This window comes from Sinohyriopsis cumingii, chromosome 5, assembly GCF_028554795.1.
Source record: "Sinohyriopsis cumingii isolate HCF-2022 chromosome 5, ASM2855479v2, whole genome shotgun sequence".
Classification (NCBI taxonomy): Eukaryota; Metazoa; Mollusca; class Bivalvia; order Unionida; family Unionidae; genus Sinohyriopsis; species Sinohyriopsis cumingii.
In genome coordinates, this window is record NC_142965.1 from 69,450,650 (window position 1) to 69,466,843 (window position 16,194).

Genomic DNA, 16,194 nt, shown 5'->3' on the forward strand with positions numbered 1-16,194 from the left:
ATTTATCTTGTATTTCCTCACACAGATCGTTAAAGAAGCTTCATTAAATTTGAAGGACAATGCTGAAGTACCATTAGGTAAGCAAGAAATAAAGATGGTTTTAATTGCAAAGTGGAGAATCAAAGTAGCAGGTGTTCCATTTCATTTTCTATGCCATAAGCAATCAATTTCATTTCAAGCTATTATATTCCTTTTTAATTAATTTGTGGGAATTGTCTTTCATCAAATATTCCCAAGAATTAGGCATGTCTTAAAAACACACCATTGTGCCACAAATTCTGTATCAGTTACACTTTTATATGTGACAAGTTTCTCAAAATGCAAAGTATTTGTAACAACTTTTACAACCATTTAGGTGTAACCTTTCCCAATAACACCATCTGAAAAATTTGACAAACTTATAGATCCATTGATGATGCAAAATGAGAAAAGAAACTAAGTGTATATATCACTGAATATTATTTGTTAAAATCATCTAAACAAGACTTATTTCATAGCATGGTATTTTAATCTAGGAAAACGATGTATATCTATGAAACAAAGGTTTGTAAGTCAAGAGGCATCTTTCTGTCAACACTTACAAACAGAAAAAGATTCCAAATATTGATCCAAACTGAAAAACAAGACATCTGCATGTCAACATATATCGTTCTGTAAATGTTTACAAGCAGAAAAACCTCATATCAAACTATTTGTTATTTATTTTCAAAAGCATTTGTTAAAAAAGAAAAGTAATGTGATTAGCAACAAATATGTGAAACAAATTTTTTATTTAGGGAAATATCACATGAAATAGGCTTTTATACATGTGGACAACATAATGTAAAAAAAAGTGTTACTTGGACCACTAGGAGCAAATGAACCACCGATGCACTAACATTCACAAATACAGTTACGTAAAAATCACATATATGGCACTTAAAATTCATTTAAACTGTGTACAATGTATTATAGAAAAATGTAAAATGCTTAAAAAAATTAATGAACATCGTGATGTGGATGATATCACTTTTGTTGGCATTGCAAAAGAGATGTTTATGCTGGTACTCGATATAAATAAATAATTTGATCAATCTAGGTTGGGGTACATGTCCAGTGGTTCCACAAATGGATTGTGGCAGCGGTCCATTATGGTTCCACAAATGGATTGTAGCAGCAGTCTGTTATGGTTTTCATAGATGGAATGGGGCAGGGGTCCTATGGTACCCACGGATGGTCTGAGGCAGGGGTCTTTTAATTTCCTTAAAGAGATTGTTGCTCATTGCATTTTTAAATTCCAAGTTTCTAGTAACTACTACGTTACGGAAATTATATACTGCACAAAATATATTTTCAACCATAATTCATAATTTAGAACATATTTATAATATTATCAACTTTATTTTACTGAGTGGTAGTTATTTAAATGTTAAGCTTAAAAAACCCCTGAAAATGTATCATTCACTACATTTAGCATCGATACAGTTTTGGAGCAAAATAACCATTGAACTTTAGCTTCTGGCATCAAACAAGTACCACGTGTGATATCAAGATCAATTAGGGTGAAAAAAACACTCTAAGGAAAAAGATCTGACATGCAATCACCAATATTGATAAAGACACTTTACTGGAATCAAACGTTCTGTATTATGCACAAGAATTCCACTGAGAAAAAAAAACACACAACCAAAACTTAGCTGGGTGACTATTTTACATTTGTCTTCAAAGTAATACAGTCAATAAACAAATACATTCTATGATGTTGAAAAAAAAGTGTTAACATACTCGTGTAAGAAAAATAATTCACTGTCTTGTAATGATAGTACTATGACCATCCAAAAGTATTGCAATAAAAATATCTTTGGTAAATTTTATTTAACCAACGAGACAGAACACTCAAAATATAATTCGGTAAATCAAATGCAATTATACATGGTACGTATAAATGTGACAAAGTATAGAAGTGGTATGAATCTGAAGAAGTATGTTTTAAACTTGTAGAAGTCTAACAAAATGATCGAGGCATTTGAATCTGTGTCTGATCCAACAATATTTTCTATGAAACCATCAAGTTCCCTTTATCATTATATTTCCTCTTCATTCAATTAATAAAAAATGTAAAATATTGCCCACTGATAATATATGTTCCTTCATCTGAGCACATCAAATGATGTATGAAATACAGCTCAACTTTCTACAGTTTACTACTTTGTTTTTAACACGAAAATAATCAGTGCAAAAGTCAATTATATGGACTCAAACTATGGCTTTTTTCTGTAGAAGTTTGATTATGTACAAATTATTGTTTTTATCAATCATCAACTCTGCATCTCATCTATCACCACAATGATGTGGCCAGAAAATGGACGGGATGAACTTATACATGTTATTCAAATCTAAAATTTATCTCAATCATTAGTGTTCAGTTTCTGCAAAATATTTTACATAGAAATATTTCTTGTACATCGGTCTAAAAAGGCCAGAAGAACTTGATGTCGTACTCTACAATCATTGTATCACATGTCTATCAAGTTCCCTCCATTATACTTTTGTTTCTGACTTCTTTTCAGAAACTGCACATATTATTTAACAAACTTTGGTTTTAGGAATGTTGTAAATATTTCATCTCTTCATCCACATCATTGTCCAAATATTTCCTTGCAAAGAGTTGGGGCTTTTGTCTTCATATCTTCATATATTGATGCCATAGACACACCCTGCTCTATAAGACATTTGGATGGTATTCCAATCTTTGTTTCTTGTTTGTATTTTTCATCATAGTACCAATCTGGATACCCACGCAACAGCATCAGCACAACATATGCTTCTCCATCGTACAGGTTGATGCAAAATCCTGGAGCTCCCGATGCTCCTTTTTCAAATGAGCAGTGTAGAAGAACTCTTTGTGGATCATCAATACCAACAAAGCCATCTACATTAACATGTCTGACGCTCCATTCCTTGGCAGCTGTTATCTCGTCTGGTGCAAACTTAACGCATTGGTACTTATCTGTCTTTTTAATATCAGCTTTTGAATGACCAATGAAGTAGCCAAAACATTCATCATTACACAAGTTAGCAAATTTAGTCAAGGCTGGTGGGTACACCTTTTCAGTATTTGGTTTGAGCTTCAGAATTACAGTATCCAGATAGTCATTGGCATATAGTATTACAGGTTCAAAGTGAAACCTGAGATTGTTGTCACTTGGTAGATGACTCCTTTCATAGGAGAAATCTATAAACACACTAATATTACTGAGCTGATGATATGGAGATATCTGTGCCTGCTGTTGTAGTGGAACTGGAGCTGAAAAAAAAAAGTGATCACACATATTACATCAAAATATCAAACATTACTAATTTTATTCCAATTAAAATATTTATTTCCAATCATAATCTAAGTTTGTGCAGCCAGATTCTTGAAGAAAATAGGTCACATAAATATAAAACCTCTATTTAAAAATAAGTTGTGTTTCCTAAATTGTGCGAACAAGGTTTCCATAAAAGATATTAAAGTATAAAAGAAGTTTAAAAATGTGTAAATGCTATTCAATTATACACCTACCCCATATTTAACAGTCTTTTATGTTGGCACTAAGTGGTTTATAGGTGACTCTAGAAATTATTGACCAATAGATCTTGTTGATTTCTTTGATAAATGTTAATTCTGATAGTGACATGCTGTGATATATAAACTATTGAATGAAAATTTATTGTACCATGAATGATATTGATTGTAAAATTACTAACTGCCAGGAGGCAATCGAGTTACTGAATAACGATGATTTTACATAAAAGTAATTTTTATGATTCACTATGTGGCACAAGTACATGTATGTTGAAACTTTAATCAGGTGGTAAAATATGCAGAGGAAACATACTGCCATGCATGACAAAATAATTTTTTTTTAAGACCAGTGAATTTTCAAAATTAAAAAAAAAACAAATGAGACTTCAATTACTGTACTCAGTTAGACTAGATACAGGAATAGAATGATACCTATAGGACCTTCCAAACAATATTTATATAACAAAATTTAAAACTGAAACATTTTTTCATGCTTAAATGACATTTAATCTACAAACCATGATTCTAAGGAACCAATTTTGAATGAATGAAGTGTTATTATGAAGTCTTTGTTACCAGGCAAATCTGTAAGGCCATTATTAATTTTTTGTTATTTGTAATTGTTATTTGTTCGTGTTATGTGCATTTTAGAAGGGACATGATGATCATGAAAGCACTTGAGCAGTTTTCTCAGAGTATGTGTGTGTGTATATATGTATATATATATATATATATATATATATATATATATATATATATATTGTGGGTCCAGTAAAATCCTTAGTGTGTACAGGTTGTTCCTCAACAGAAAGGAAAACAACCTATATGCTATTAAAAGCGTGTAATACATTTGAAAGTTTCATTTACCTGCAAATACTTCAAGATACTCACCTCCTGTAAGAATATGATCAATGACATGTTTTGCTGTCATGATATAACCAGGCCCAACATGAAATCCTGTTCCACATGCACTGGGAGATCTGATTAAGCCAACAGACTCGGCTCTCTGTACAAGCAGCTTATGGACAAAGACTGCCTCAGTCTGATCAATGTCAGCTTTCATATCACCTGCATGTCCAGGCAGTTTCAGAAGAGACAAGTGTGGTGTGTCATGGACTTTATCCTTTGGAGACAATTGGGTTTCTTGCTGTACTCCAACGTTATTGTTCTTCATTGCTTGTAAATAAGATAATGATGCTAACGTAAAAACGAATTGTGTTTAAATGTAAAGTATATATTATTTCATGGTAAATATATTGATCTTTAGGTATCAATAAATAAGTAATTAATTTATTATTTGTGCAGGATATAGGATATGAGGCCCAAATATATTTGGCTTTCAGCTCTACTGGCTGAAGAACTGAAACGATCATGCAAGGACCCTGCGACTGGTTCAGCAGCTGTTTGTTGCTGCTACTAAAACATAACCACTTGGAGGAAATTCATGAAACATGGAACATAATTTCAACCAGAGGTCTTGTTGGTCTTTAATGAAAATGGTTAGACTCCAATGGCCAATATGAGCAAAATAGAAGCAAAATCTTGTTTCCACTCCTCCTGACTGAGATGTTTATATAAACATGGTGTTTTTACTACAACACTTTTCATGATAACCCCTAGTTTATCCTAGATATTGTAAGTCTAATGTTTAAAAGTAACAGAATCAATCGGAAACAAAGAGGTTTTTCATAAAATTCAACAAAATAATTTATTTCCTTAAAATACAAAGTAAAAATATAAATAAATAACTTCTGGCATTGTGAATTAGATCCCAAACAATCATATAATTTATAAGACAAGTCCTAAATATTAAAGTTCTGAATAATTGTTAGTGATATTCCAAAATAAATCCAACGCTGGAAGTGTTGATGTGCCTGTAATGGCCTGAATAGTAATGATGTGCCAAGAGTCTTTTGTTCAATCATAATAATACAGATATATCCTTATTTGAATTTCACATTATTTCCAAGTCTCTATTTCCAAGAATATTATTTTAGATGAGCACTTTTTATTTCCAGTGAGTAAATAATCTGAATAAATAAATTCCAGTCCAAATGAAATACTGGACAAATAATAAAACTAATTTCTGCTTCCAATTTTGCTGCAGGAACAAAATGTTTCCAGGCAACAAGATTTTATACTCCTCTATATGACCTAAGTCACAAATAGCATTTTCCAAAAATTAAAACAATTACCTAATGGAAAATTTCATTCGACAAGGTTACAAATGTTTACATGATAAAATCATAGTTATACTGTAATTAGAAGGGCTGTTACTACAATTATAATAAAGAAAATGGTAAACACAATGTCCTTTACGCAGTTTATGATAATAATCCTAACATGTATCCTTCAGTCAGAAAAAGTAAACTGTTGTTTGAAAAAACTTGCTGATGATGGACAATGTCAGCTACACATATAATGAATAAAAAAACATAACAATGCAAATTAAAAATACATAACAATATGAAGACTTCTAGCATCACAATCATTGTAGTCTCCTTGGAAATCTTATTGCCACTTCTCTTGAATGGATGGTCATATCAATATGGATTTTCAGTAAATAATCCTTATCACCATTTGTCCAGTATGCCTGCATTCAACTTCTATTAAGTTTTCCCTAATATAAAATTTCTTCGATAAATCTTTATTTTGTGTTGATTTACCCAGCTACTTCAATGCCAGTTGAAATGGGGCTCGCTATTTCTTCTTTTTACTCTGTCTACAGTCCAAATACATATGTACATTGAGACTTTGCTGAATATTCCATAAAATAGTCAAGTTTTATTTGCTAGGAGGGAGGGAGCTTGCAATTGCTTAATTAATACTTTAATTGTTATGCCTCTCCATCCCACTGAAATATACAGTATTTGAAAATATTTTTCCAAATAAGAAATAGCATGTAAGAAGAATTCACTGTGACCTAGATGACCAATCTACTACTGCACCAAACAGAACCATTTAGAAGTAAATGAACAATAAAAGGTATGATATCCCTGGAACATTTTGATGATTACCAATAATGTTCCACATTTTCAGTTCTGACCAATTCTCCATATTAAATTACCGGTATGTAAATAAAAGAATTCAGTTTTTACTGTTTTACATCCATTTATCAACAACATTCTCCCATTATATTCTTTATAGCACTGACTCCTTAAGAGACTGTTGCTTAATGAAACCATGTGATTCATCAGTTTTGTAGATACAGGGTGGAGATAAAAAAATCGTGTAATTAATCTGTTTTGTGATAGACAAGTCATACAGTGATGTTTCCTGCCTATTTTAACAACTTAGGTAAGTAAAGTACATAAAAAAGAACATTCTTATCTTAATTTACGTTTCTGAAGGTGATGAACAATGTTAGCAAAATGCATGTACTATGATCAAAAAAACAAATCATCTTAGAAATTTTTTTCCTAAATTAGATATTTTTACTCATTTATATTTTATGTTTATGAAAAATTTCATGCAAATTGTACTTTTTGGAAAATAAACAATGAAACATCCTGGATTTTCCATTTCCAAAAAAAGACTGAAATGCAGATTTAAGTTACACACTAGTACCCATCCTGGCACCTACCAGGTCAACAATGCATTCTTTGACAACCTGGGTCCGATTAAATATGGCTACTGTGTTTTAACAACAACTGATTCCAATAGTTGCTATGCTTATGTTCAACTGCTACAAAGCAAAAGCGACATCATGCTGGCAATGGATTTGTTTCCAATGCAAAGAACCACAGCCATACTCAAGCATTAATGGTAAGTGGCATAAACAACTGGGCAGGTGCTTTTTGAAGGTGTTCTACAACCGTGAACAATGGAGGATTGGACAGTCGCATTTCCTAAAATCAAGACTTTTAACACTAGGCTTTGCCATATGACCAGGCACATGATATGTGTTGCTTTTCATATTAAAATAAGCCTCCTAGCCGGCAGGTCGATTGTGCGCAATATTTAAACCTGATGGGATTTAAAAGGGTGAGAAGCCCCGTTTTCAAGTGAAGGTTTTTAGCTGCCATTCCTAGGATAACAAAGACAACCTTACCATCTTTTGGTTTTTAACAGGAACATGAAAATACGATATGGTATGCTAATGTTCTAGATTAGTAACACTGACCAAGTACTACCCCCACATTGTTTAGTCAATGTCCTGGAACATGTGTCTGTTTTGGTCTTGGTTCTAGAGTTCATCAATGACCCAGCCCAGATGATTTGTTCTTTTGCGTGACCTATCATTCTTGGTTCATTGCGCATGCCCATCTCTTTTTAGCATGGAAAATAGGCAGGTTCATCAGAGAAGTTTAGTGCAGTAATTACTGCGCTGCCTACCATGATAGCCACAGCACCATTTGCACTGTTAATCAGCAGATCCTTCAAGGTAATGGCTACGTCTGTGCCAAGAGAGAGAAACATAGTGAAATCAAGTTTTAGGCGTGCCCTACTGAATACCATCTTGGTCTCCAGGGACAAGAGTAGCAAACACGGCACTGTGATAGGTCTAGCTGACAATATGTTTGCCATCTGGCATGGTCAACATCTGGCATGGTCATTGTTAAAACGTGTTAATACTGCATAATAAATGGGTCTGATCTATGAATTAAATTAATATCCTGACCACGGCAGTCCACCTGACTGAATCAAGCACCACTTTAGTCTTTTTGGCAATAATACATATTTTCTTCCAGGCTGTTCTGCATTATGTGTGTCGTTGGACATTTCTGCACTACGTAGGATAATTGCATGGACTTGTTCAGTTACCCTCTCTTTCAGTCTTACTCGACATGACCTTTTGGCTTGCCATTATCCTTCATATGCATCATGGTGGTTAATGTTTCATGAGCACGGCTAGAACTCGTGCAACTGCATATGTAATATCCTGTAAGGATATGTGATAAGTATTGTTAAAAACAGCTGCCAGCCTCTATCCAACTTAGGCATGCTCTGTACCCTCGTTTTTGTTGTTTCATCAGTTGTCATGCTCATCACTGTAACTGATACAATCAAGAATGTTTATGCCTCTGCAGGTATGGAATCAAGTGTCTCACTGCAGTCCACTGCCATAAAACAATAGAAGTCATATACCTGAAACAGTGCCTGGGTGTAATAAACTCGCATAATAAAAAACCACAATTGCCAAAATGATGGTAAGTAGGATAATTCCCACAAACTCTAGCAAGCATAATGGTTTTGTTGTCAAGCATAATATAAAGCTAGTTGGCTAATCAATTTTGAGCAAAGCATAGTGTGGTAAGACTTAGTAGCACATCCATTTGGCATGTGTTGGGATAACATAATTTTCCTACAGACAGTTTTGAAAGTTGACATGCGCATGCACCTTGTAAAAAAAATCATCTGATCTGACCAACTCTCAGAGATTCTTGAGTACCAACTTATATGTTTGGTGGGGGGGGGCCACGAAGAATCTTTCTTCTCTATAATGTCTGTCAAAGGTGAGATTCAGGAACATGACTTTCTTTTTCGTCAGAGATTTATAGAGCTATCATGAAATATATTCACAGAGAAAATGTTGTAGAAAACCACAGCCAGTCATACAAAAGTTAGATAGGATCAATGAGGTACAAGAATTTTTTCTAATACATCTCCTTCCATTGAATGGTTCAACATAGACACACATGGAAATTATTTAGTATAGTGCAGCAATGATGAGCTTTGTATTCATGATGATGCGGATGTTTATATACAATAGGCCCACTGCCTCTGCCTTTCTTTGTAATTTGGATGGTTACAACCTAGCTGGCGTTTTCAATTTTTATTCTGCTGCAGTGAAGGGAGTCATTGATTTTAGAGTGCATTTACAGCCACAGGGTGTACTTGTCTATGAAGTCATTTCTGACTGTAACCTCAGTCCGATACAGAACTTGTGAAACCATGGAAACCTTGAAGTTGTGAAGCATGCAACTGGTGCGTTTCTTGACCTCATCACACTTTTGGGGTCTGACACTTTGACAGTACACCGGGTTAAGTATACCCATGATAATAATTTTGATTTTCTGTATCTTCAGGTTGTGAATTTTTCAGTATCCTGAACAAATAAGACAGCTAGTTGGCAAAATAGCACCAGGATTCCTGCCATTCTTTTCGAAAAGTTAGTGAGATTTATGTTCCACAAGGCTTAAAGTTTTTCAAGTATGATCTGTCAGAGGCGGGGTATAAGGTCATACATGATGGATAGTTAACCCTGGTATTAATGAATGCATGCAAGCTCAGAATGCTTCACCAGTGAAACCAACATTCTGGTCTCCTGTATCTTTGATTATACAGGAGCAGTCATTGAAGGCAAGCTCATACTCCAGCCTGTTCCCCAACCCTGATTCATATGGCATTTGACATTCAGGGAGTCAGAATTAAAAAGCACAAAAATACATTGTCATAGTCATCAGTGATGGTATTATCCTTCGACAGGTTTTCATCCCTGTTTTCGGTGCCTACCCTCAGTGCCAGCATTCTCCATGTAACATACTTGTCTTTACCTTGGCAATGCCATACTCATCTACATAAATGTTCCAAAAATGCCCTATTCCTTTTCCTGCATGTATAATTTATTTCAATAAAAAAAAAAACTGAACATGAAACCAACAGAGACTTATGGAACTGATTCAGATAACTTGTCATTTACTAAGACATTCTATTTTCTCTCTGTAAAAACATTAATGAACCAAGCATGTCAAGTTTCCTCTAATATCCAAAGCTAACAGCTTATGAATGAGACCTTTTTGCCAAACTCGATTGAAAGCTTCCGAGAATGCAAAATGATACACATCATATGACAACTACAAAACTATGCATCAGAACACAGGACCACTCTTGAAGCTTACTTAGCCATACAGCCTGGTGTGATAGTAAAACAAGAAGCCCAATTAGGGCTAATACTGTTTAAAGGCTTACAAGACAGCTGGTCATTTCACTAAACAGGCACTTATAGCATTGTAAGGACACAACTCTATGTAAACTATCCTCAAAACGTTATCAACTATTTCCAAAGAGTAAGGCATAATTGGATACAAGGTCTCTTGTTCATTGTCAAGGTCATCCTAAAGCATAACATTACCCTGTTTACTAAGTTTTATTGAAATAAATTAAGAAATAAAGTCTCCAGATAGGTAATAAACTGTATCAATTAGATTTAAGATCACTTGATTAATATGCGCAGGTCTGACTTATTATATAGGAATTATGTGGACAACAGAATTGGATCCATATATTCAGTCAACCTCTTTGTGATTAAATTCTGTGTATTGGAAAAAAAAAACTTATGACAATACATGCAACTTTCATCCTAAGCAAATGTCATCCTATGACTTCTAGCAAGCATGTTTTCTCATTTAGTTGACAGTTAAGGTCAAATTTCAACAAATTACTAATGTTTAAAGTTAACATAAAGTCAATCATTCTTGGTGACTGCACACAGTTGTTCTTTGGATGGTCAGGCCAGAGATCAAAATAACAGTACAAAAAAAGAAATGAAGGTGCTATGAATGCATGGAACTTCTCAATAGGATATTCATGAAGTGGGTTAGAAATCGAAACAAATAATAGAGAACAGCAGTAATTTTTATATTTATTTAAAATGTTCATACCTAATATGTCAGGAATCTCCTTTTTGGATTCCATTGTGAATTGAGAGTCTGTTGTGAAATGAGGTGACTGTGGAGTCTGATTATGATTCAGTGCAATGCAAGTTTGTTTGTTGGGTGTGGATAGCGGTTTGTCCTTCATCTTGCCCTGAAACAGAAAGTGGAGAGCGTAAATACCAGGACCATGAAGAAATGGTTCCAGGATTGCTAAAATACTAAGTACAAGTTTGCGTGTTCATAAGGTAAGTGCAGTACACAAATTGCTGTCAAATGCTATGATGCATACAGTCATTAACCCGTCAAATGTAAGATGAAGATGTACACCCATGCTTTGCCTGGTCCAATCGATACCTTATATGAATAAAAATTAGACTTTTGAGATGGTCACCATTTGCAAGATTGGGATTATTTACATATTTGACCATTTAATTGTGATAAGAAATGTATAATTTTTAGGTCTACATTCTGAGTTTATATGACCATTGAGAGATAAGAAAATTGTCAACATGACAATCATGATGGATGTTAAATTGTCAACATGACAGTCATGATGGCCATGATGGATGTTAAATTGTCAACATGACAGTCATGATGGCAATGATGGATGTTAAATTGGCAATATGACAGTCATGATGGCAATGATGGATGTTAAATTGGCAACATGACAGTCATGATGGCCATGATGGATGTTAAATTGGCAACATGACAGTCATGATGGCCATGATGGATGTTAAATTGGCAACATGACAGTCATGATGGCCATGATGGATGTTAAATTGGCAACATTTGCTTTTAGAACTATCTACTTGTCATAAGAGGTATATTAGTAAAAATCATGCATCAATATGACTATCTGTTTATCTGTTCAGGAAGAGTAGCGATAACAATAATTTCAAGATGATTCATGCAAGTCATTATAGAGTTAAATTAGCAACAATTCAATTTAAGACCATTGACATTCATAAGACATCTGTTATTGAAAACTCTGTTTTGAAAGGATGCTCACAGTGCAATATTGGATGTTTTTATTGGCTGTCTAATGTGTGCTATTTTTATTCTTGAATGGTATGTTCTCTTATTTTATAAGAGTTAAGCAATTATGGCTTTAAAATTATATGTTAGAAAAAGAGGTTTCAAATAAAGTCTCCACAACTGTACCTCAGAACAATCTCATTCCCAACAGCAATCTTCTTTGCTGATCTCTTTTAATTTTTCAAGCACTTTATTGGAGTTTTCATCAATTACAATCTCATCTGCTGTTTAGTTGGCTCTTTGCACTCAAATCTACTTTTTTGCATGTCTATTATATTTGAGTACTTCTGTCTTCTGAAATCTTTAAAAAAAAAACATGCCAAGCACAATGGCCATCTCATCCCCAAGGATGTGTAGCTTCAGGGCATTCATTTGATCTGATCCCCAAGGACGTGTAGCTTCAGGGCATTCATTTGATCTGATCCCCAAGGATATGTAGCTTTGGGGCATTCATTTGATCTGATCCCCAAGGATGTGTAGCTTCAGGGCATTCATTTGATCTGATCCCCAAGGATGTGTAGCTTTGGAGCATTCATTTGATCTGATCCCCAAGGATGTGTAGCTTTGGGGCATTCATTTGATCTGATCCCCAAGGATGTGTAGCTTTGGGGCATTCATTTGATCTGATCCCCAAGGATGTGTAGCTTTGGGGCATTCATTTGATCTGATCCCCAAGGATGTGTAACTTTGGGGCATTTATTTGATCTGATCCCCAAGGATGTGTAGTTTTGGGGCATTTATTTGATCTGATCCCCAAGGACGTGTAGCCAAGTAACTTCATAGTCATGGGGAAGAGCCTTCCAGTCTAGTCTCTGACCTTCACAGTCAAGTAATTCCATAGTCATGGGGAAAAGCTTTCAAGTCTTGTCTCTGGTCTTCGCAGTCATGTAACTTCATAGTCATGGGGAAGAGCCTTCTAGTCTTGTCTCTGATCTTCACAGTCAAGTAACTTCATAGTCATGGGGAAGAGCCTTCCAGTCTTGTCTCTGACTTTCACAGTCAAGTAACTTCATAGTCATGGGGAAGAGCCTTCCAGTCTTGTCTCTGATTACAGTCTTATGAGCATAAGAGACTTTCTGATTACCAAATGATTCTGAGCTATAAGAACAGGCTATGTCATAAGTGCGTCTGACTTCCACTGATCATGGTTTGTACCGAAAGAGTGTGCATCTTGCTAAACCTACAGACTCAAGTGAAAGTAAAAGGAGATGAGTCATATAGGGGAAGAGTTTCAACAATTCACAAGACAACGGCTCAAAATGAATTCCATCCGGGCAATCCTGCGCTAATTGCAATTCTCCTTTTACAAATAGGGTCCAAGACCTAGATATGCATCTTAAAGTTGGTGAACAAATCAGAATAATCTTTATTTTGACCAACATTCTTCTGTGTAAAGAATGGATTAAACTACCAAATTCAATCCAGTATGAACAATAAGTCAATATGGCTGACATTGAGTTGGGATGAGCAATGTTCACATTCCAATTTCCATGACTGTAGGTGATATATTATCCCAGATCTGAAAGATGCAAGAGATAGCTGAAATTGCACAAGTCAGTTATGCCTGAAAATTAAGTCACAATGACCTATTCTTGATTTGTCTGAATAAGCCTTTCCTGAGATGCATCAACATACAAATTTGCATGAGTGAAAGTGAAGTTGAGCCATACAAAGACCACAACTAAACAAACAAAACCACAAACATACAAACTAATGGGCAAAACAAAGGATAACAAAAACAATGCCTACTAATATAACTTATTAAAGGCAAGCAACCATATATCAGTTATTACTTGTATAAATAGTTGGACATGTTTAATACAAAGCCTCAACTCCATTAAGTTTCCCAAGAGGAAAGGAAGTTGCAGTGGTCAAGGTTTGATGTATGACAAAAGTACATCACAAAATGACTGTGAGTGGCAAATTTTGGTGGCACCAAGTGAAACACTACGTGCATCAGAGCATGGGAACAATTTTTGATCAAAGTTTCATCACAGCATGGTGACTGGCTTCTGAATTTCATTAAACACATATCCTAAGAAATTTATTAAAATCTGTAAGTACATTGAAATTTAGTTCCAACAATTTAGTTCAAAGCAGCAACTGATTTTAAAAAAGTTGTGACCTTCAAGAATTCAACATGAAAAATCCAAATATTGTTGGTAACACACATGGTGTTTCTGTCAACACCAGAAAAGCCATACCTATGTCTTGTCATTCACAGACATGACAACAAATACTATGTAATAACTGGAAAGAACATGATCATTTCCACACAGTTGCACACCAAATTGGTTAAGAGTAACGTATTCATCCCAAACTGTACCATAAGTACAAATATATCAATGGATTTGTGGGCATACAAATAAAGTGAATCCTTTTTTATGCTTGCCTCTGGAAAGATTTGATGGCAGAGTTATAAATTTAAAAAAAAAACGCATGGCTAATGAAGGTCATACGTTGCTTTTGATAGACATTTAAATATAAATACCAACCTCTACTTTATCACATGTAAACTTTTTATCCTCATCCTCCTGTGAGTGTTGGCTGATGTGAACACTGGGAACATTGACAATCACTTTATGCAGTTCATTACCGGTATTTGTCTTGCCATTAAAGAACCTGAATGATGATAATAAAATAAACAGTCAAGAGAAACATATAGTGGTTTATTTTCCTGCATGGGAGAAGCATTTATGCTATAAATATGATCAGCACATCTTCCAAATAAACATAAAATCTATAAAAATTTCTTGAAAAGTTATAGAATAGACATAAAAAATACTATCTGGCAGAAAACAGCACAAAATTAAACCCTGCTGAAAGAGAGCAACTGTGATATTTTGGCACCAAATCATGACCTACTACAAAATATGTCATAATTTAACTTCACTGGGATTTTACTAAGAGATAATTTTCATAGATTTTGTAACTGATATACAGCCTTAATTTAAATAAAACAAACACAACAATAATTTTAGGATACCCACCACAGAGATTATACTGCATAATAGATCGGCATTATTTTCATTTAGGACCAATCAGACATCACAAGAAACCTTTTGGTGAAAATATATTGTAGATTTGGCTATGCATTTAGAATTAGTAGTGATAACAAGATTTGGTTGTTTTGTTGGCATTCAAATCAATGCTATTTTAATTTAGTACTTAAGACATACCAAGCTTTTGGTTGTTATGTTGGCATACCATGCTTTTGGTTGTTATGTTGGCGTTCAAATCAATGCTATTTTAATTTAGTACTTAAGACATACCATGTTTTGGGTTGTTATGTTGGCATTCAAATCAATGCTATTTTAATTTAGTACTTAAGACATACCATGTTTTTGGTTGTTATGTTGGCATTCAAATCAATGCTATTTTAATTTAGTACTTAAGACATACCATGTTTTTGGTTGTTTTGTTGGCATTCAAATCAATGCTATTTTAATTTAGTACTTAAGACATACCATGCTTTTGGTTGTTTTGTTGGCATTCAAATCGATGCTATTTTAATTTAGTACTTAAGACATACCATGTTTTTGGTTGTTTTGTTGGCATTCAAATCAATGCTATTTTAATTTAGTACTTTAGACATACCATGTTTTTGGTTGTTTTGTTGGCATTCAAATCAATGCTATTTTAATTTAGTACTTAAGACATACCATGTTTTTGGTTGTTTTGTTGGCATTCAAATCAATGCTATTTTAATTTAGTACTTAAGACATACCATGTTTTTGGTTGTTTTGTTGGCATTCAAATCAATGCTATTTTAATTTAGTACTTAAGACATACCATGTTTTTGGTTGTTTTGTTGGCATTCAAATCAGTGCTATTTTAATTTAGTACTTAAGACATACCATGTTTTCGGTTGTTATGTTGGCATTCAAATCAATGCTATTTTAATTTAGTACTTAAGACATACCATGTTTCTTTGGGTGAAAAACCAGTGTAGATACAACCATTCATTCAGGAGGAGTAATGATAACAAGATTTTCAAGAGGGTTAGCACAGTGA

General features: G+C 34.1%; 1 protein-coding gene across 1 annotated transcript in view; it reads right to left on the bottom strand.

Moving 5' to 3' along the window:
- Positions 1-444: 444 nt before the first annotated feature.
- The window catches only part of LOC149799389 (uncharacterized), an 86,062-nt gene continuing 70,312 nt past the window's right edge, over positions 445-16,194 (bottom strand). Inside the window, exons 17-20 of the mRNA XM_089958727.1 lie at positions 14,676-14,802; positions 11,152-11,296; positions 4,439-4,723; positions 445-3,286 (exon numbers count right to left, since the gene is read on the bottom strand). Coding sequence (XP_089814853.1) covers positions 2,619-3,286; positions 4,439-4,723; positions 11,152-11,296; positions 14,676-14,802 — 1,225 coding nt within the window. The 3' untranslated portion in view covers positions 445-2,618. The remainder of the gene's footprint in view (positions 3,287-4,438; positions 4,724-11,151; positions 11,297-14,675; positions 14,803-16,194) is intronic.